This window comes from Terrapene carolina, unplaced genomic scaffold, assembly GCF_002925995.2.
Source record: "Terrapene carolina triunguis isolate 2854851 unplaced genomic scaffold, T_m_triunguis-2.0 Scaffold66, whole genome shotgun sequence".
NCBI classification, from domain to species: Eukaryota; Metazoa; Chordata; order Testudines; family Emydidae; genus Terrapene; species Terrapene triunguis.
In genome coordinates this window covers 90662233-90684286 of record NW_020664417.1, presented here as the reverse complement: position 1 = coordinate 90684286, position 22054 = coordinate 90662233, and the positions used below count along the sequence as shown (strand labels likewise).

General features: G+C 45.5%; 1 protein-coding gene across 3 annotated transcripts in view; it reads left to right on the top strand.

The window, feature by feature from the left end:
• REEP1 (receptor accessory protein 1) overlaps positions 1-22054 on the top strand; it is a 96534-nt gene that overhangs the window by 25494 nt on the left and 48986 nt on the right. For all 3 annotated transcript variants that reach the window (XM_024212683.3, XM_024212679.3, XM_024212682.2), the window contains exons 2-4: positions 13742-13814; positions 18025-18101; positions 20428-20548. In XM_024212683.3, the coding sequence (XP_024068451.2) occupies positions 13742-13814; positions 18025-18101; positions 20428-20548 (271 nt within the window). The remainder of the gene's footprint in view (positions 1-13741; positions 13815-18024; positions 18102-20427; positions 20549-22054) is intronic.

Here is a 22054-nt window from a genome sequence, read left to right as displayed (position 1 = left end):
CGCTTGTATCAAGTGTGGGGCATTGTGGGATGGCTCCTGAAAGCCTGTAACAGTCGACATAAGCAATACAGTGTTTACACTGACATTGTGTCAACCTAACTACATTGGTCTTGAATCTTTGCCACTTGTGGAGGTGAAGTTATTACGTTGGCTTAGCAGGGCAGCTATGTCAGCCGGAGTGAAATTTAAGTGTAGACACTTCTATAGTTAGGTTGACGTAAGCTGCCTTGAATCAACCTAACTCTGGAGAGTAGACCAGACCTTAGAAATGCTCTGTTAGAGGAATCTGAGGCATCTGTTTTCCTTCCCTCCTTTCTTTTATTTGGAATTGTCACTGCAAAATCTATTTCTAATCCCAAGCCCTAGCTAGTAAAAAATAATAATAATAATAATAAAAATTAAACATCTCATGTTGTGTTTTAATCACAGTAACTGCTGGGTGCAGGATATATGTGTGCAGTAGTAGAGAGGTCAAGTGAGGAAAAGGAAAAAAGAGGTCACTAGTCCAAAGAAGGAGAAGAGAAAGGGGAAAAAAAGGAATCTTTTTGCTGTACACCAAGCTTTCATTCAAACCCATCCTCAGAACTGCTGGGGGGGGATATCTCTAAGAGCAGAAATGGACCCAAATCAAAGACCTGAATCTGAACAGACTAGCCCTCGGGGGAAATCCAGACCCAGATTGGAACTGTGTAACTGACCCTATTTCTCTGTAATGGTCTGAACCCGCTCTGTTCTGGCACCCCTGGCTCAGTCTTCTCTTAAGTGCTCCCCTCCTGAGGAGCCTCCTATCTCCATTTGGAGTTCCCGCTAACTGAGTTGGGTAATCTTCATTAGGCTCAGGTGCTTGTTTACTAATCAGCCACCTGGGGCAGTCAGTGACCCTACGTGGGGCCTTCCTAAAGCAGTCATGGGCACCCTGGGCCTTAGCTCCCCATAAAGAACAGCTGCCCCGGGACAGAGCTTCAGATACTCAGCACCTCTGAAAATCAGGCTCTAAACCCCTCAGGTCTACACTACAAACTTACATCGATATAACTACATTGCTCAGAGGTACCAAAAATCCACACCCCTGAGCAACACAGTTAAACCAACCTAATCCCTGGTGTAGACAGCGCTATGTCACCGGGAGGGCTTCTCCCGCAATATAGCTATCACCTCTCATGGAGGTGGATAACTAAGCCAATGTCCTGTCAGCATAGTAGCGTCTTCACTAAAGCACTACAGCGACACAGCTGCGCCAGTGCAGCATTACCCATCTGCAAAAGGGGATAAAAATACCTACCTACCAGGTACGGTGAGGATTAATAGAAGGTTGTAAAGTGCTTTGTAGTTTAAAAGTACTAAGTGATATTAATCAACCATATTTCTGTAGGAGGGTCCTTTTGTGCCCTCAGCCATAGTCTTTAAAAGCTTCTTTGGGTTAGGAGGTAACAGAAATGAATTCTCACTGAATCCTGCCTTGTATGTTTGCTCTGTGACTAACACTGGTGAACCCTTTGAAGACTGTGGAGATAAGTATTCTCCTCAACGTTGTCCCATTTAGCGTTCCTTTGGGTGGCTGCCTGGAAAAGGGCAGGATTTTTCTAACTTTTAAGGGCTGATTTTAGGAATTAATGTTAGAGATTATCTTCTTTTCCCAAAGGGCTAAGGCGGCCCCTTAGATCAGGTCTCAGCTCAGACTAGGGCAGCAGTTTTTCCTTTCTATCCCTTTTCAAATGACCAAATCTTGGCTGTCAGCTTAGTGTATGAATAATTCAATTTCTATGCAAGGCTTTTGGATACAGAAAAAAAAGGGATGCGTTGTTCTGTTACAAGGTGCACGTCACAGAGTATTGCATTTGGCATTGAAGTAAATAAGCTGCTAATGGCCTTATCCCCGATTGTGGCTTTATGCAAGAGTAGATCTTGCTAAAGCTTTGTTGTAAAGCTGTTACATTTAACAGAGGCAGTGGACAGTAAAGCAACACAGAGGCTTATGCTCCTAATACATGGCTGTAGACTCAGATAAGGGGAAATCTAGCTCTCCTTTTTCTAGCACATAGACAATATCTAGGCAGTACAGCTGAAAGGAAGATGAGTTTGCAAATAGTCTCTCCATCTCCTTTTTTAGTCCTGTGCTAACTTAAGTCCAGACCAAAAACATCTAGGCCAGGGGTGGCCAACCTGAGCCGGAGAAGGAGCCAGAATTTACCAATGTACATTGCCAAAGAGTCACAGTAATACATCAGCAGCCCCCCATCAGCTCCCACTCCCCCCACTCCCAGTGCCTCCTGCCCACCGGCAGCCCCACCGATCAGCGCCTCCCCCTCTTCCCCCCCCCTCCTCCTGATCAGCTGTTTAGTGGTGTGCAGGAGGCTCTGGGGGGAAGGGAGAGGAGCGAGGATGCAGCAGGCTCGGGGGAGGGAAGGGGTGGAGTGGGCCTGTGGCAGAGCCAGGGGTTGAGCACAGCACATTGGAAAGTTGGTGCCCGTAGCTCCAGCCCCGGAGTCGGTGTCTATACAAGGAGCCGCATATTAACTTCTAAAGAGCCGCATGTGGCTCTGGAGCCACAGGTTGGCCACCCCTGATCTAGGCTGATGAAGAAGACACTGTGATGCTGGTTTTTTTTTTTTTTTAAAGGCAGAATCTTTCTATTACAGACTGAGGGCCTGATCCTGCTCTCACTGATGGGGCTTTTGCCACTGTTTGCAATTGGGGCATATCATTTTCCATTAATGAAATGATGGACTTTCTATGAGTTTGTACTGTACAGAAGGAAAGAGCTGGGCAGTACAAGACACACATTTCTGGGAACAAGTCCGGGCCTGGGAATTTGCTGGTGTCATCCTATGATGTAATTCATGAGTGGTTAGTTATAACACTCTTACAATTTAGCTGGGAGTGATTTTGCATGTTAGAGGCTGCGTGGGAGTAGGACTAGGAGTGGTTGCTCTCCCAGGGAAGCAGTATAAAAGGCACCTCAAGTGGGAGATTTGAGGGGACAGAGCTGTCCATCTGTCCAGATTGTACCCTGGAGAATGTCACAAGTGGAAGTAACAGAGGCTAGCAGGCTGCCATAAGAGCACTTTGAGGTCATTTACAACAAATACATTCAAAGCAGCCTAAGGGCTGTTCCAGTTTATGCCAAAGGGCTGAACCATCACACAGTCAGTCCTGGACTGGGGAGCATGAAGGTGGCTTAAAGTCACCTTTGAGCAGCACCCTCATTCCCTTGAGTTGTTCTGTACTTTACACAGTGTTAGCTGAGGATCTGGGCCAATGTCTTTTAAACAGCTATGGTCAATTAGAGTATTCCTTGGATTGTACTTCATGATTTCCAGTAATACCCTCCCACTAGCAAGCAAAAGCAGCATTACTATAATGAGATCATAAGCATTTGATCTGGCTAAATCACTTTCATGTAAATTTCATCCTTTCTTTCCAAACTCTTCACTGCAGCACTAAAAGTCTGTGCAACAGAGAATTGCCCTTAAGCAAAGATAGGAAAATAATACAGGTTTTTGCATTTCCCATTACTTCACCAACCACTTTAAGGGCCTGATCCTGAAATCCATGCATATCCCAAAACTGTAATTGAGTTTTGGGGTGTATAAAGAATGTAAGTTTAACCCCTAAACTAAGATTCACACATATATATTTAATTTAGTTTTAATATATATAAATAGATTTAGCATAACTTAAAACAGCACAATCTTTGCAGCATGATCTTTATATGTTTGTATTATAACAGTTATGCAGTGCCTGATTACTGATGTGCCATTGAAATAGGCATTTACTGCATCAGCTATATCCTAGAAAATAGGTTTGTTTCTTTAAAGTATACTTTATTAATTTCCCTTTTATGCCATGAGTCTATCATAAATCTGTAGGCTCATTTACAAAACAAATTTTAAATCACATAATCAAATATAATCTATACCAACATAATGCAGTGCTGCTAAAAAACACTCTCTTTCCACCATATATGCCCTGCATATATGCTCTCCCCACATAACCCATCCCATCTAGGATTGTAAATTGCCAGTAGACAAGGAAAGCCATAACCCCTGCCCTAAGTATCTTAGGGTACGTCTTCACTACCCGCACAGCTGAAGTTGCGTGTCTTGGATCGATCTCCCCCCGCCCCCCAGTGTAGACCAGCCCTTAGACACTACCTTGGACATAAAATTACAGACACACAATGCACTAGGGCCTGATTTTCAGAGGGGCTGAGCTCAGCCCCTCTGAAGATCTGGTCCCAAGTCTCCTACAATTAGATGATTCAGTCTCAAAGAGGTGGAGATTTGCCCCTACAAATCTCTTGGTGAATGATTGTTGAAAGGCTTCTCCACAAAGAAGCGTGTTCTGAGAAAGGGACTGCATGAAGCAAAGTTGTTTGTGGGATGCACAAGGAGATGGGAGTTGCAAGCACAGTGCACACTCCTCACAGCGCCTGATAACTCAACGTACTGAGAGCTACACTTAACGGACAGTGAGAGTGGGGGCGGCAGTAGGAGAAAGATGTCAGTTTAAATAGCGACATTGTTAACGATGTCACTGCTGATCATTTTAGCAGAAACAGCCAGTTAATGTTTTTATCCCACAGCCCCCAAACTGCCTCCCAAGCCTCCCCAGATGCCAAAAGCCCACCCAGCAGGTACTGTATTAGCATTTCAGCATTTCTGGTTCCTTTCTGTACATCAGATATGTGTGGGTGTGGACACTTGAGCTGACGTCAGAGAAAGCTTGGTGCAGATTTGGTTCCAAAAATGGGCGTGTGTTGTGTCTGTCCTCATTCAGCAATCTCTCCTTTTGTGCGGACCAGTCACCTTTTCACTTTGTGAACTAAATTGTAAAAGAGAGAGACTCTCTCAACCTCCCAATCCCACACGGCTTGGTTCTCAAAATACACCTCTACCCCGATATAATGCTGTCCTCGGGAGCCAAAAAATCTTACCGCGTTATAGGTGAAAGTGCGTTATATCGAACTTGCTTTGATCCACCGGAGTGCGCAGCCCCTTCCCGCCCCCCGGAGCACTGTTTTACCACGTTATATCCGAATTCGTGTTATATCGGGCCGCGTTATATTGGGGTAGAGGTGTATGTCCTGCTCTGGGTCCTCAGGAACAGCTCTGTACCCCAATGGTGGCCCATGGACCACTGCATTCAAAACTAACAGCAGAATTTGTCAAAACGATTTCTCAAGAGACAAGGTGGGCGAGGTGATATCTTTTATCGGACCAGCTTCTGTTGGTGAGAGAGACAAGCCTTCGAGCTTACACAGAGCAATTCTCCAGGTTTTCACCGTCTTCTTCCCTCCCCACCTCCCAAAGGAAATGGAGCCAGGATTATGAGTAAGAGAAATTACATGGTGAAAACCTAGGACATTGTTTTGCCTGCAGCAAGGCAAATAGACCAGCTCTCTCGTCTCCACCACAACAAGTAGAGCTGTCTATCCCTGGCACCCCACCCATGCTGCTCTGTTCTCAGGGCTCTGAAAATGGGCTTGGGAGAACAGGATAGTCACAGGTTAGCTAAGGCCACTTCCTCAGCCATCTCTTTGACTGTTCACGACTGGCTGGCTTCCAGTCGCTTCTTCAAGAGTGCCTAAGCCAAAAAAAAAGTGGTGGAGTCAGCTGAGAGAGGCACGTCCTGCTTTAAGGGGGATCAAGGCTACTTAAATTAGACCCACTCAAGGACAGCTCTCCCTCTAAGGATATGTCTACACAGCAAAGAAAAACCCTCACCTGACCTGTGCCAGCTGACTCGGGCTTGCAGGGCTCAGGCTGTGGGGCTGTTTCATTGTTGTGTAGACTTCTACACAACAATGAAACAGGCCTGATCCCGAGCTGTGGGTTTTTCTTTGCTGTAGATATACCCTAGGTTCTAGCTAGTGATGTGGGAAGCAGTCACCCAACTCTCCTTATTTTGAAATTTAATCAAAAGGAGCAATGAGCATGTTATCACCAGCCCTTCCATTACATGGGCCATGTGGCAGGGAGGGGTCAGTGTTTTAATGGCTAGGGCCTGCGCTGGCAGAGGGGATCTGTGTTTTGTGGGGACACCCTAAGAAATCATCTTGGCTTGAACTTGAACTTTTTAAAGAAGCATCTTCTGCAGGATGGTGGGGTTCCCTGGAGTTTGCTATCGGATTTCTATAGTACCGGTATAAGATCCCTCCTGCCCCTGAAGAGCTTAGGGTCTAAGCAGGTGAAATACAGCAGAAAAGCAAAGAGGCCGAGCAGTTGTTTTATTTATATATTTTTAATTATGCAATTTCTGTTTGAATGCGAAGAGCTCAGTGGTGCCCCATCAGCACATTCCTGCTCTCAGGGTGGCCTGGCGATGCACTGCTCCAGGAGCAGCTGCTCTGGGAGGGATTGTGTTTCAGGGAGTCCCGGTCTCTGCCAGATTCCCAGCATTCAATGGGAGTGTGCGGGTCTGGGTTGGTGCCATGTCCTCCCCTCTCTGTGCCCGGCCAATTCTGCAGGTTGTGTGGAAGAGTGGGTCTATAGGACTGATAAAACATAACAGGGCCAATTCACGGCTGGCTAGTGGCCACTTTGCAATGACTTTTCTGGGACAAAGTCTGTAAGCACCCCCTGCCTTCGTGAATACCAGCCTGGAGCCTTTAGTCGTCGTCTTCTGCTGCTTCCCCTCTTGTCTTACCTGAGTCTTTACTTTAAAATATCACAGCATCATTCGGCACACAGTGTGACTCACATTATTTGTATTTGCTTTAACCTTTTCCCTGACTCATTCCTTTATCTAGCTCATAAAAACATAAGAACGGCCATACTGAGTCTGACCAGTAGTCCATCTAGCCCAGTATCCTATTTTCTGACAGTGGCCAATGCCAGGTGTTTCAGAGGGAATGAACAGAACAGGCAATCTCGAGTGATCCATCTTCTGTCGCCCATTCCCAGCTTCTGGCAAAGAGAGGCTAGGGACACTCCAGAATTTGTTTTTGCATCCTTGCCCATCCTGGCTAATAGCCATTGATGAGTCTATCCTCCATGAACTTATCTAGTTATTTTTTGAACCCTGTTATAGTTTTGGCCTTCACAACATCCTCTGGCAAGGAGTTCCACAGATTGATTGTGCATTGTGTGAAGAAATACTTCCTTTTGTTTGCTTTAAACCTGCTGCCTATTAATTTATTCGGTGACCCCTGGTTCTTGTTTATGAGTAAATAACACTTCCTTATTTACTGTCTCCATACCAGTCATGATTTTATAGATCTCTATCATATCCCCCCTTAGTCGTTTGTTTTCCAAGCTAAAAAGTCCTAGTCTTATTAATCACTTCTCATATGGAAGCTGTTCCATACCCCTAATCATTTTTATTGCTCTTTTCTGTATCTTTTCCAATTCCAATATATCTTTTTTGAGATGGGGCAACCAGATTTGCAAGCAGTATTCAAGATGTGGGTGTACCATGGATTTATATGAGGCAATATGATATTATCTGTCTTATTATCTATCCCTTTCCTAATGATTCCCAAAATTCTGTTAGCGTTTTTGACTGCCACTGCACATTGACTGGATGTTTTCAGAGAATTATCCACAATGGCTGACTCCAAGATCTCTTTCTTGAATGGTAACAACTAATTTAGACCCCATCATTTTATATGTATAGTTGGGATTATGTTTCCAATATGCATTACTTTGCATTTATCAACATTGAATTTCATCTGCCATTTTGTTGCCCAGTCACCCAGTTCTGTGAGACCCTTTTGTAACTCTTCATAGTCTGCTTTGAACTTAATTATCTTGCTGAGTTTTATATCATGTGCAAATTTTGCTACCTCACTGTTTACCCCTTTTTCCAGCTCATTTATGAATATGTTGAATAGCACTGGTCCCAGTACAGACCGCCGGGGGAAACCACTATTTACCTCTCTCCATTCTGAAAACTGGCCATTTATTCCTACCCTTTGTTTTCTATCTTTTAACCAGTTACTGATCTATGAGTGAACCTTCCGTCTTATCCCATGACAGCTTACTTTGCTTAAGAGCCTTTGGTGAGGGACCTTGTCAAAGGCTTTCTGAAAATCTAAGTACACTATATCCACTGGATCCCCTTGTCCACATGCTTGTTGACCCCCTGAAAAAATTCTAGTAAATTGGTGAGGCATGATTTCCCTTTACAAAAACCATGTTGACTCGTCCCCAACAAATCATGTTCATCTCTGTGTCTGACAATTCTGTTCTTTACTATAATTTCAACCAATTTGCCCGATACTGAAGTTAGGCTTACCGGCCTGTAATTGCCAGGATCACCTTTGGAACCTTTTTTAAAAATTGGCGCCACATTAGGTATCCTCCAGTCATCTGATACAGAAGCTGATTTAAATGATAGGTTATATACCACAGTTAGTAGCTCCATGTTCCACACCTGTTAGATTTATACTGTAAACCCTTTGGGGCAGAGGCTGCCTTTTTTAAAAATCTGTGCAAAGCCCTGTGCAAATTGATGGCACTCTGAAAACATCGCTTCGTACTAATAATAATGATCACAAGTCCATTGGCACCCTTGTTGGCAGCCTCAGCAAGGAATCCTGGCACCGAAACAGTGCAGCTGCTACTAAGTACTATAAGAAGCATATGCTGCCCAACAAATATGTTGAGAAGGCCAAAATATTTCAGCAATTCAAAAGTGTATCCAGGCCCTTATTGAAGCAGAAGTTCTTAGTCTTGGCTGCTTTGTGCTAATAATATGGAAACATCAGCTATTCATGAAAAAAGGCTTGCTGCATTTGTCTTGTTTGTTCTACAGTGCTCTAAAGGATGTGCCCTGCCATCCAAATATCTAGAGGCTCTGATGACATGGTAGCCAAAACAGCAAAGCTCGACAGGTTTGCGGTGCCAGCCGCACCGTGCTGTGTGTTTATAACATTAAGGGCCAGATCCTGCAAACCCATGTGAGTAAAATTACTCACTCTAACAGACTCATTGATGTCACAGGGAACTGCTTATGAGTCTGGTCCAATGCCCATTGAAGTCAGTGGGTTTCTCCATTGACTTCAGTGAATACTAGATTGGGTATGTGAGTAACTCTGTGCACATGTATGTTTGTAGGATCAGGACCTTAGTCAGGAAGCCAGCAATGTCTAGTGGTTTAGCGTTTAGCATATGGAATGAGGCTGTCCTGAATTCTAATCCCAGCTCTGATGCTGGCTCCCAGACTATGGGGTTGCAATAGCGTAGTCTGTTCCTCTAAAGGCTGGTGGCCAGCCAGTCCTGTTTGATTATCAAACCCAGCTGGGAAGGGGTCAGGTGATGTCTATAAAGGGCTGAGAGAGGTGGAAGAAGAAAAGCTGTAGGAGGGAGGTGGGTCCTGTGGCTTGCCCTGCAGCAACATGGAACAAAAGGTCTCTGGGTTCCTGCAGCCCAGTGCTAGTTAGGGGAATAGCTTTATTTTGTGTTGCTTGTGAGGTTTTTGTTTGAAGGGCCTGACCGAGAATTGGGTGTGTGACAGGCCAGCGTCCTTCAGGGGTGTGTATTATCAAGAATTTAGGAACTGCGCATCGGATCAGATTTCTGGTCCCTTTAGTCCAGTATCCTGAGCCAAACAGTGGCTACTATCATCTACTTCAGAGGAAGGTGCATGAAATGTCATAATGGGCAGTTTCTTCTTCTCCCTGGTCAGTTAATGGTTGACTTGACTCACAAAGGTTTATTTAAAAATCCTATCTAATGTAACTGGATATATAAACATAACGTTTTGAACGTTCTTATGCTCTTGACCTCAATGATGTCTTACTTCACTGAGTTCCACAGGTTAATTGTTTGCTGTGCAGAAAAGTATTTCCTTGTGTGGGTTTAAAATGTGTTCTTTCAGTTTGATTGAACATTCTCTGGTCCTAGTATTGCGGGGGGGGGGGGCAGGTGTCTGATTTACCTTCTCTAGATCCTCTGTTAGTTCTTACACCCCTCTCCTGGCCACTGTATTTGCCTCCTCTCTAAAATAAACAATCCCAATCACTTCAGCCTCTCTTCACGTGGAACTCTTTCCAAGTGCCACTAAGTATTTTCATTACCCTTCTCCAGTCCCCTTCAGTTTTCATGATATCCTTTTTTGAGAGAGTGGCCAGAAGGGAACACAGTGTCCCAGCTCAGAGCATGCCACTGACTTGTATAATGGCACTGTAATATTATCAGGATTATTCTTCATCCCATTCCTGAGGTACCCTGACATTTTGCTTAAGTTTTTGCCCACTTCTGCACAATAAGCAGAGGTCTTCACTGAGCTGTGCGCAGTCATTCCCACACCTTTTTGCTAAGTGGTTATAATTAATGTAGACCCCAGTGATATGTCGGAATAATATACTAACTGCTACATGATTCTGTTCAGTGCTGAGAACGAGCTGATGCGACCTATTGGTGAGTGTGTCAGAAGCCCCCACTCTGGGCCCAATTCAGTGAAGCTGCGAGTTTCTTACAGCTCCAGGTAGAGACCCTTGTCTATAGCTCAAGCTGTAGCCGCTCATATGTCTGTCTCGGGCGATCCCCAATTTAATTTCTAGCTTGGCAGTGAAGATGGTGGCCTGTACAAGACTTTTAGGCCTTTGTGTTTTGGACAGTTCATTTCCCACCCCAAGGCTAAAAGGTCACACAAAAGTCACATTGAGGGACTCAAAGGAAGAAGATACCAGAGGTTTTTTTTGAGGGGGTGGTGGTGAGCAGTTTTATTTTATTTTTAGAATTGGGATGGTGATACATAAAGGGGATGAGGGCTTTGTGGACAGAGTAGACATTTGGGAAGAATTTGAATGAAGATAGCATGGGAGCCTGGTGCAGCATGGACGAAGGCACAAAGAAAAAGTGGCATAAGAAAACAGCAAGACTGTCGTCATTATGGAAGAGATGGGACGGTGTAAGACACCGGAATAGGGGTGTGTAGGCAGGAGCAGTATTTGAAGGCAAAGATGAGACTCTCAGACTTGACTTGGTAGGCCAGAGGGGAGCCAGTGGAGGAATTTGAATGGGTGAGTGACGTGGTTTGAGAGATGGGCGAGGTGATTTTCGTTGTTCCATTTTGGATGGGCTAGAGCAGTGGTTCTCAACCTTGTTTTTATCCAGGGGCCCTTAAACTTAAATAGACAAGCCTGCAGAACCCCAACCAAAGGCGATGCGTGGCAGATTTCTACTGTCCATTTGGCCCTGCTCCCTGAAGTGCTGATGTAGCAGGGCAGAGCAGTGGTGTGTCTCCTTGGCTAGCTGCTGCCTGCTCATGGAGTTCAGTGGTTGTGAGGCAACCCCTTCTGCTAGCAGCAGGAGGAGATCTCTCTTCTGTGGCAACGCTGCAATTTTTTGTTGCACTCCAGCTCCCCCCGCCAACCCAGACAGGCTGAGGTGAGTCTGGGGATGGAAGTGGTGCTCGCTCCCTGAGCCCTGCCATCCAGGGCTGAAGCTGGAGCCTGAGCCCAGCCACCCGGGGCTGAACTCGGAGCCCCGCCTCCCATTTTATAGATAGGGAGACTGAGGCACAAAGAGGTTAAGTGAGTTGCTCCAGGTCACCCAGCAAGTTAGCAGGACTAGGACTAAGTTTCCTACCCTAGGGCTCAGTCTATTAAACCACAACTGCCTGGATGATACACACCCACTCTGTACGGTCAGGAAAATCTGAAGTTTGTTACATAACCCCCACGGGGAAGGCACATCAGCCTATTAATTATGCTGTATATTTTAGGTAAACAAAATAGTAAGGCTTCTCTTCCTCCACAGGAAACTTTCCAAGTATTTGCCATATATAACTGTGTTCCAGAGATTCTGTAAACTCACTTGCCTCTAAGACCAAGTTAGTTTCTGTTATTGGCATAAACTGAGGAAGCAAATATAAATCATCAGATGTTGGAATCTCTTCAGGAAACAAGAGCGTGTGATAGCAACCAGCTCAGAGAGGGAGGGAAATGGATTGGGACAGAAATGAGGAACTTTTATAAATGAGGTGGGGGGAAAAATCATTCATGTGCATGATTGTTTTTCTGAGCTGTGCAGAGAAACTCTGCCTCTTTTAGCATTATCTTCACTGGACCAAATCCCACTACCACTGATGTCAGTGGAAAGTTTGCTGTTTAGCTTCAACGAGAATAGGATCAGGACCATTGTCTGTGTGTCTCCTTTGCCTTAAACAGCACTGTTTAAGATATTTCAAGGGAGAACAATGAATGTGTTTTCCCAGAATCTTCTCTCTGGGCATATTATCTAATCCCTACATACAGCACATCTCTGATGTACAAAATAGATTCAGTGCTCCCAGTTTCCAGCAGCTCTTTCTGAAGCCAGCATGAAACGTCTGCAAAACACTGAGCTCCTCACTCAGTGGCTTCTTTTCTGAAGTCTGCAGCATGCTTTGGGTTTTGTTAAATTACGCTACAGTAGGCATGATGAATACCCAGCAAATTGTGCTAGCGCAGTGCTTTACAAATCAAGATAGTGTGCAGTCTCACTCTGTTCTTTTACAAATGCTTTCCTGAGGACAGCTTTGGGAGGGACAATTGCGAGCTGCATGGGGGAGAGTAAATTTTTAATATATCATCCATGAATAGGCCATAAATGTAATTAAGTCCCTTGGCAGGGGAACATAACTGGCAAAATGGAAAGGATAATATCAGGTTAATATGGCTCTAAGTTTAGGTTTTGAAACAATGAGCTTTGATAAACCCTAAGAACAATGGAAATCTTTACACGAAATTAAGAAAAAGTCCAGTGGAAACATGTATTTTTTTTTAAAGCCAATAAACATTCCCCTGCTCAATTTTCAATCCAAACATTTCAGTATCCTGCAATCGCAGGGAAAATTGACTAAAACCTGTCTAGAAGAAAGTAAAAAAGCAACAGAGGGTCCTGTGGCACCTTTAAGACTAACAGAAGTCTAACTAACACGGCTACCCCTCTGATAGAAGAAAGTAGAAATGATTAGCCTATTTTCAGGGTCTACATTTAAAGAAATGATCAAAGAGAACAAGCAGCACAAATAGTGAGAGGAAAGGAGGTTTTTAAACATTCCCTCACTTTTTAAACTCCAAGGTGCTAGTAGTAGCCTCAGGATTCTTTTTTACAGTTCTATGATTTTGAACCTGGTAGTGTCTCTTTCAGACACGGAAAACTTGAGGGGCTTTAGAGTTGGAGTCAACAGGGCCATGCAGGATTCCTCCTGCCCTGATCTGAGTGCAGGATTGGGCCCGAATATTGTCAAACCAAAACCAGGTGTAATCTGAGTGCCATTTTGTCCCTCTTCCCCTCTTAAGTTTCCTTGGGGGGTGGGGCGGGGGGTGGGGATTTCAGATAAATGGTTCCCAGTTTGTCCCATCTCTAAAAATAACTAATAAACCTTCTTTGCTGTGTCATGGTAGATTATTTTAAAATTACATTTACCTTTTCCTGGAGGTTTGTTTTTCTGACTTGTTTTAATGCTGATGTGTCACCCTTTTTGATACTTTTCATCGGGAGGTGCCTATTAAATGTAATGCAGCCTCATAGTGACAGTCACAAAAGAGGGAAAACAATCTTGGCCCTAATCCTGCTCCATGTAAATCAGTGGCAAAACTCTCTCAATGGCAAAATTGTTACTTAGGTCAATGAGGCAGGATCAGCCCTATACTGTAGACCACAGAGGAATGCAGTGCATGGTGTATTGTAGCCCTAGATCAGAACCTACTAACACTTTCTACAGGTGCAAGAAATGCAGTTAACAAGGAAAAAATATTTCCCTATGACAGGAAATCAAGCTTCTCCATTTCTTTTTTTTCTTTCAGGATTATATTTGGCACTCTTTACCCTGCGTATTATTCTTACAAAGCTGTAAAATCAAAGGATATTAAAGAATATGTAAGTAATGTTTTTTTTTCTCCTGTGCTATGTTTTATGGTCTCTGATCATTAGATTTTAAAGTTGCTACCTGATTCCAGGTGAGTCTGTAAACCAGGGCTAGGGGAAGTCTGACATGTAGGCTGGTGCATAGGGCCCTAGACTGAAAGTTAGGAGAGCTGGATTCTGTTCCAAGCTCTGCTTGTGACCTTTGAAAAATTGCTTATGCCTCCATATGGTGGCATAATTGTGCTTGTATGGCTGATCTCAAAAGGTGCTTGATGCCCATACCTGAGATACAGTTTTGTTTTGCTTATTTATTGTAGGAGAGCAGAACAAAATAAAGCCTCTTCAGAAGCCCTTTGGCTGCTCCCTCAAAACAGGATTTGCAATGGAATTAGCAAACCAAAAGTACACCATTGTGAATATCTTTCAGGAAGCAGAGACCCTTTCTCTCCAAAGAAGCAGCCAGCCTCCATAGCAGAATGGCCTCCTCTTTATATAAACTTATGGCTGGCAAATGGGTGGAGCTGTCCTGCCTTTTTCCTAGAAGAACGCCTCTGGGTCCTAGTGTCCCATGGCTCAGGCCGACACTGCCAACTTTTGTTAGGGGAAGTGGGAGAAGCATGACCCACAAAGGCCCCTTCTGTGTCCCAAAGGGTCTGTACTGCCTGTCACAATCTTGTTTTCTATCTAAACTGTACTGAACACTGAAGAGCCTTCAGGTATTTACTCTTCAAGTATCTGAGCAGCTCAGTGATGATAAGCCCATTTCCATGTCTTGGTGACAGCTTTGACGATTATCTGAACGTGTCCTTAGCACAGTGTCAAGCTGTGACTTGGAGAGGCCCTTGAGATTCTTCCAGTCGAGCGTTTCCCTTGGTGAGATTAGTTCTTTATATCTGAAAGCATTAACTTGTCGTGAGCATTGTAAGTAAACCAGATGAGGGCTGCCTGACGTGCCAGGTATGTGAGGCAAAATGTACTTGCAGAGCTGACTCTGCTGCACCACTCCAGCTATATAAATCCCCTTTGACGTCCTGGCAGTTCAAATAACATCGCCTAGCAGTGGCTAGCAACGATAGTCTCCATTTCTAGAACACATTTCATCTAAAGGCCTGGTCTGCGCTTGGAAGTTGTTTTGTTATAACTATGTCGGTTAGGGGTGTGCTTTTCCTTTAACAAATATAGTTATACCAATACAAGACCTTGGGTTAGGGTTGCCAGGTGTCCGGTTTTCGACTTGAACATCTGTTCAAAAAGGGACCCTGGCACTAGCTCCGGTTGACACTAGCTCTGGTCAGCACCACTGACCAGGCCATTAAAAGTCCAGTTGGCAATGCAGTGGGGTAAGGCAGGCTCCCTGCCCAGCTCCGTGTAGGTCCCTGGAAGTAGCCGGCATGTCTCTCCGGCACCTACGCAGAGGGGCGGCCATGGGGGCTCCACGCGCTGCCCCTGTCCCAAGCACCGGCTCCGTAGCTCCCATTGGCCGGGAACCACAGCCAATGGGAGCTGCCGGAGCAGCACCTGTGGGTGGGGGCAGTGTGTGGAGTCAACTGGCTGCTCCTTTGCCTAGGAGTCAGAGGGAGATGTTGCCACTTCCTGGGAGCCGCCCAAGGTCAGCACCACCCGGAGCCTGCATCCCAAGCCTCCTCCTGCACCCGAACCCCCTGCCCCAGCTCAGAACTCCCTCCTGGATCCCACACCCCCTCCCACACCCCTGCCCCAGCCCGGAGCCCCCTCCTGCACCCCAAATCCCTCATCCCCGGACCCACCCCAGAGCCCGCACCCCCAGCCAGAGCCCACACCCCCTCTCACACTCCAGTCCCCTGCCCCAGCCCGGATCCCCCTCCCATACTCCAAACCCCATGGCCCTAGCCATGAGGCCAGTCCTGCACCCCAAACCCATCATCCCCAGCTTCACACCAGAGCCCGTACCCCCACCCCAGAGCCCATATCCGCTCCCACACCCCAACCCCCTGCCTCAGACAGGAGCCCCCTCCACACTCCGAACCCCTGCCCCAACCCAGAGCCCCCCTCCCACACTCTGAACCCCCCAGCCCGGAGCCCCCTCCTGAACCTCAAGCCCCTCATCCCTGGCCATACCCCAGATCCCGCACCCCCAGCTGGAGCCCTCACCCCCTCCCACACCCCAACCCACTGGCTCAGCCTGGAGAAAATGAGCGAGGGTGGGGGAGAGTGAGAGTTGGAGGGAGGGGGGATGGGGTGAGCAGAGGTGGGGCCTCAGAGAAGAGATGGGGCAGGGGTGGGGCCTTGGGGCGGGCAGGAGGCGAGGCAAGAGTGTTGGGTTTTCTGCAATTAGAAACCCTACCTTGGATGGATGCAGTTATATCAATAAAGGTACCTTATACCAGTATAGCTTATTCCCTTTCCCATGTGGGAATAGTTATACCAGTATAAAGCACCTTTACTCTGATATACTTTATCCACAGTAGGGCTTGGTCTATACTTAAAAGTTTTGCCGGCCTTGCTATGTTAGTTAGGAGTGTGAGGAAATCGCCCCCTGCTTCCCAAACTGATATAGCTGTGCCAGCAAAAGTCCTAGTGCAGATGTTGTTATATGGATAAAAAGGAACTTTTGCCAGTATAGCTTATTCTGTTTGGGTAACTGGTGTAAACTATATTGGCGAAAGAATTATTGGTGGCATAAGTTGCATCTCAACTAGGATATTGGTTGGGGCTAGCCAGTGTAGCCCTCCTGACATATCTATACTAGCAAACCAAGTGTGGACAAGGCCTGCCAGGAGTGGTATTGCTTAATTATTCTGGTTGAGTTACCGTAGTACACCTTTTTAGTGTAGACAAGACCTATGACTCTTAAAGTGCTTCACAGATATTGCTTAATTAAAGTTAATAGCACCCCTGTGAGGTTGCTAAGATGTACTGAGGGGAGTTGGTCAAAAAAAATTGTTCACAATATCCATGGGAAATGTCACTATTCAACAATGTTTTATTGGAAAAACATTTGATTTGTTTTTGTCAACTGAAAAATTTCAGCCAGTCAGGCAAAAATTTTCAGTGAAACAAAGAATGTTTGCCCAACTGGTCAAAACATTTTGATTTTTGGTTGCCAAAAAAACAAAACAAACTAAACAAACAAATAACCAAGAAGCTTTCGGCCTTACAGTTTTTCAATTAACAGTTTTTAAAAAAATTCATCTGTATCAAATTCATCACTGGGAGGGTGGAGAATGCGTTTCCTGACCACCACTGAAATGCAGCTGCCTCTGGGGTGTAATGCAACACCACTACAGTATGGTTTAAGATGGGAAATTAAGAAGACTATTGTGTCCGTCTATGCTGCAGGCGGTACGTTAGCTGGTAGGCTTGTCAGCCCAGGAAAAATGAGTGTTACCCCTGAATCCGTTTCAAGCCTCTACTGCCTAAGCTAAAAGACCCACCTCTGAGCCTTGGCTGCAGCAGGCTCACCAACCTCTTTCTATGGCCCCGACCACTAAAGGGGTAGAGAGCACCACACTGAGTGGGTGTGGGTTACATAGGTCATGTGAGAGAGGACACCTCCAATAGCACAGCTCCTCCTGTCAGCAAATATGGGTATGCTGGAACTTACTCAGAGGGAACAGTGCTAGCTACTGAATCATAAGCACCTTTTCCTTCCTGCAGTACTTAGAGGTCACTTGGTGATCTCCGATCCATATATTGACCTAACCTAACCCTGGTTATTGGGCATGATCTGATGGGATTACAGCACAAGATAACATGATAGCAGGGTTGCATTTGCATTTGCAGATGAAGAGGGAAGTTATACAGCATCATCTGTATGTTCTAGTGTTATCCAGCTATGTGTCTAAATCATTCTCTGTCGGACAGCAATTCTACAGCAGAAACTCCTTGTGGAATACGAGCAGCGAGTCTGACTACAGTACTTTGTCTTTTGGTCAGATTGATCCTAAGGGACAAATTCCTTCTTCACATGGGCTTGTGCATGACTCTGATTTGTGTTGTGGAATATACCTATGCGACAACTTGCTGGGTAACACCTGGCAAAGCCCTTAAGTTCTCGGTACCTGCACAGCAGGTTTCTGAGGTTTTCTGGTCAATAAGAGTATCACCAGGCAGTTGTGGATAGGATGAGCTTTGAGATCCTCAGGTGAAAGGTGCTGTACCATAGAAGAGTAAAATACCATCACTGTACATTTGTGCCTTCCTAGAACAGCATGGTTATAAAATATCTGATTTCTCTTCACAGGTCAAATGGATGATGTACTGGATCATATTTGCACTCTTCACAACAGCCGAGACTTTCACAGATCTTTTTCTTTGCTGGTGAGCAGCAGACCAAGGTGGGGCGTTTGTAATGAGATGGGGAGGAAAACAGAAGTGTTTATAAGGGAACAGAGCTCCAGAGAGAGGATTATAAGGCTGTGTCATTTCCTGTGCAAGGGGTTAAATGTCAGGTGCATGGCGTGTTTTGCTTGGAGGACCAGCACTTCCTCTCTTAGCGCTGCCAGATTTAGGGGTTGGAAAATACTAACGTCAGGGGAACTGCTCAGGGGCCTGTGAGAAAGTAGTTGGAGTTTGATGAGGGTCTGTCACTGTCAACAGAGGATGGCAGAGACAGCAGCCCTCTTCTGCTGTGGGCACTGGTGCAGGTGTTGGGATGGAGACACGCATATGGAAAGGATGGAATGTGTGAGAAAGGAGAGGGGAACATGAGTGAGGGGAAAAGGGAAAGAGGGGAGAGAAAGGGATGGGGAGAAGGAAGAGATGGAGGGAGGGAGGAAGGAGGAGGAGGAAGATACAAACAGGAATAAGACAAACCCCTTTAACTCTTTTTCCCGTCAAAAACTTTCTAATCCCTAGGGTAACCCAGTGTGTTACGTGTTCCTCTCTGTGCCTGCTCCACAGATAGGAGTCTGTTGCAGCCCCAGTTGAGGGAGCTGCCATCTTGGCCGACACACTGGGAATTGAACTGGGAACCTCCAGAGCTAAAAGCGTGAGCTGCTAAAGCTTAAGCTAGAGATCCAGAGTTTTCTAGCTAGGGCTGTAGCAGATTGATATTCAGGTTGGGCGGAGAGGGGTCTGTAACACACACTCAGCAGTGGGTTCCAATAGCAGGGGGTGTTACTTGTTCCTGCTCTGTCCTTTTCCTTTGGGATAGATGCTTGGGTGTATAGGGAGCACAGAGGAAAGTGACATTCTTTGTTTGCAAAGGGGTCGAGCCTGTGCACCCTGCCGTTTCCTCCCAGTCTGTTTTCGTGCAGGGGGTTAGAAGAGGAGGAACACAGGCCATTGTTAAAGTGGGGTGTTGAGGTCAATAGAAGCTTTGGGTGCTCAGCACCTCTGCAAATCAGGCCACTTGCACTGAAGTGAGGGGGAAAACTCCTGTGGGCTTTGGATTAGGCCACTTAGATAGGTACCTAACTTCAGGCACATTTTGACCACTGTTTATACAGCCTGATCCAACGCCCATTGAAGCCAATGGAAATCGGAGATGTCAAAGGGTTTAAAGTCCTTAATGCTTACGCATGTACCTCACCAAGGGCCCAGACCTACAAGGTGCCGATCACCTGCAGGGAGCACTCTTTTCAATGGGAGTTTCAGGGAGCTCACCACCACACAGAATCTGGCCCATAAGGAGGAATGATGTTGGTACTTCAGTGTGTCCTTTTTAACTCATTTGGGTCTGATCCAGGAGGTGTGACTGCAGCTCATCTATGGACCTGAGCTAGCTTTCATCGAGCTAGCTTGGGTTCCGGAGATGAAGACGCAGCAGCGCAGGCTACAGCACAGGCTAGCCACACAAGTAATTGTGTACAGTTCCAAGCGGGCTTGTACAGCCCGTGCTGCTATGACGTCACTCAGTGAAGATTCAAGCTAGCTCGGGTACGTCTGGATAAGATGCAATCGCACATCCCATGATTGCAGTGTAGACATTCCCTTAATTGAGAGAAATGAGACACGTAAACCAACTGCAGAAAACATGTTAGATTTTTAAAATTCTCTGTGTTAAGTCACGGTGCTGCTAGCAAAACAAAAGGGAAGGACACGTGTGGTTATAACGGGAACATCTCTTATTAGTAATTGTTATTCTGTGGATATGACAGTCGTGCCAAAAATCCCCAGGGAGGATTGGGCCCCATTGTGCTGCGCACTGTACAAGCACAGACAATGACAGTGCTTGCATAATGTGAAAGGAATGATGGTTCGATTCCGTGATAAGTGCCATCGAACTGCAGAAAGGCAGAGAGAGGCGAAAGGTGTATAAATAAAGCTGTAGAGGCTGGTTTGCTGGCGGGTGTGATAGGAAGTGTTCTCTCTGCACCCCAGGCCTCTAAGGGCTGGGAACACTGCAAAGGAAGCCTCCATGGCCCCTTTGTGCATACAGCACCCCTTGTCACTTAATTGGCTGTAAGGGTCCCTATGAAATAATGTTGCTGCTACCTGGCTGCCAGGAAAACTTTGCACAGAGCTCAGCCAGTGTCTGGGTGTGAGTGAATGTGGGGGGAAAGTGGGTGGTAGATCCTTAGGACACTCAGGTAGACAGAAATCAGCTTAAGCTATGAATCTGCCAATTGCTAACTGCCTTGGGCTTCTATTATCATCAGAGAAGCAGTCAACGAGAATCTATGTCATCTTTGTTTTCCCATAGGTTTCCATTCTATTATGAACTGAAAATAGCTTTTGTAGCTTGGTTGCTGTCTCCGTACACAAAAGGCTCCAGCCTCCTGTATAGAAAATTTGTACACCCAACACTGTCTTCAAAAGAAAAGGTAATTACAGGTGTTCATGCCCTAACTGAGTGGATGGCTCCCAACAGTGGAATTAGTGTGTTTACCGTATGTCAGCTGTATCCACGGCTTTCATCTCAAGAAGATGAGTCACTGCTTTTTCTTTTATTTATTTTTGTTCTTTGATCTTCTTTGGGTTTGTTTTTTTTTGTATCCGCAGCTGCTGAGCTCATTCAGAATAACTTAACTACGTCTGGGCACCGGGGAACCTAGGAGGATGGGATACATGTATTTTGTTTTCCTTGAAAATACCAACCTGAAAATAGTTCTTCCTTGCATGACAAACTTCACAGTGTTGGAAATGCTGACTGAATGTAGCTGGGGTGACAAGGTGGGTGAGGTAATATCGTTTATTGGACCAACTTCTGTTGGTGAGAGAGACAAGTTTTTGAGCCTCACAGAGCTCTTCTTCAGGTCTGGGAAAGGTACTCTGAGCATCACAGTTAAATGGAAGGCGGAATAGATTGTTTGGCATAAGTAGGTAGCACATATTCTAAGGAACCTCTCAAGGTAGAGTGGCCTGTTAACACCTCTGCAGTCATAGGACAAAAAGAGGGGGTTATTGGGTTACAGACTGTTGTAATAAACCATAAATTCAATCTATAACTCAGGCCTGATCTACACTACAGAGATAGGTCGACATAAACTAACTCTACACTACATATCTACACTAAAGTAGATACACAGGAGAGCTGCGGAAAAGGATCTGGACCACAAGTGGACCACAAGCTAAATATGAGTCAACAGTGTAACACTTTTGCAAAAAAAGCAAACATCATTCTGGGATGTATTAACAGGAGTGTTGTAAGCAAGACACAAGAAGTAATTATTCCGCTCTACTCTGCGCTGATTAGGCCTCAATTGGAGTATTGTGTCCAGTTCTGGGCCCCACATTTCAGGAAAGATGTGGACAAATTGGAGAAAGTCCAGAGAAGAGCAACAAAATTGATTAAAGGCCTAGAAAACATGATCTATGGGGGAAGATTGAAAAAATTTTGGTTTGTTTAGTCTGGAAAAGAGAAGATTGAGAGGGGATATAACAGTTTTCAAGTACATAAAAGGTTGTTACAAGGAGGAGGGAGAAAAATTGTTCTTCTTAACCTCTGAGGATAGGACAAGAAGCAATGGGTTTAAATTGCAGAAAGGGAGGTTTAGGTTGGACATTAGGAAAAACTTCTTAACTGTTAGAGTGGTTAAGCACTGGAATAAATTGCCTAGGGAGGTTGTGGAATCTCCATTATTGGGGATTTTTAAGAGCAGTTTAGACAAACACCTGTCAGAGATGGTCTAGATAATATTTAGTCCTGCCATGAGTGCAGGGGACTGGACTAGATGACCTCTTGAGGTCCCTTCCAGTCCTATGATTCTATAAAATGTAGCTCCCAGCGATGTAACTTGCCCACTACACCGACTAATAACTCCACCTCTGCGAGAAACGTAGCACTTAAGTCTATGTCCGTGTAGACTCTGCGTTGCTTACATCGTCTG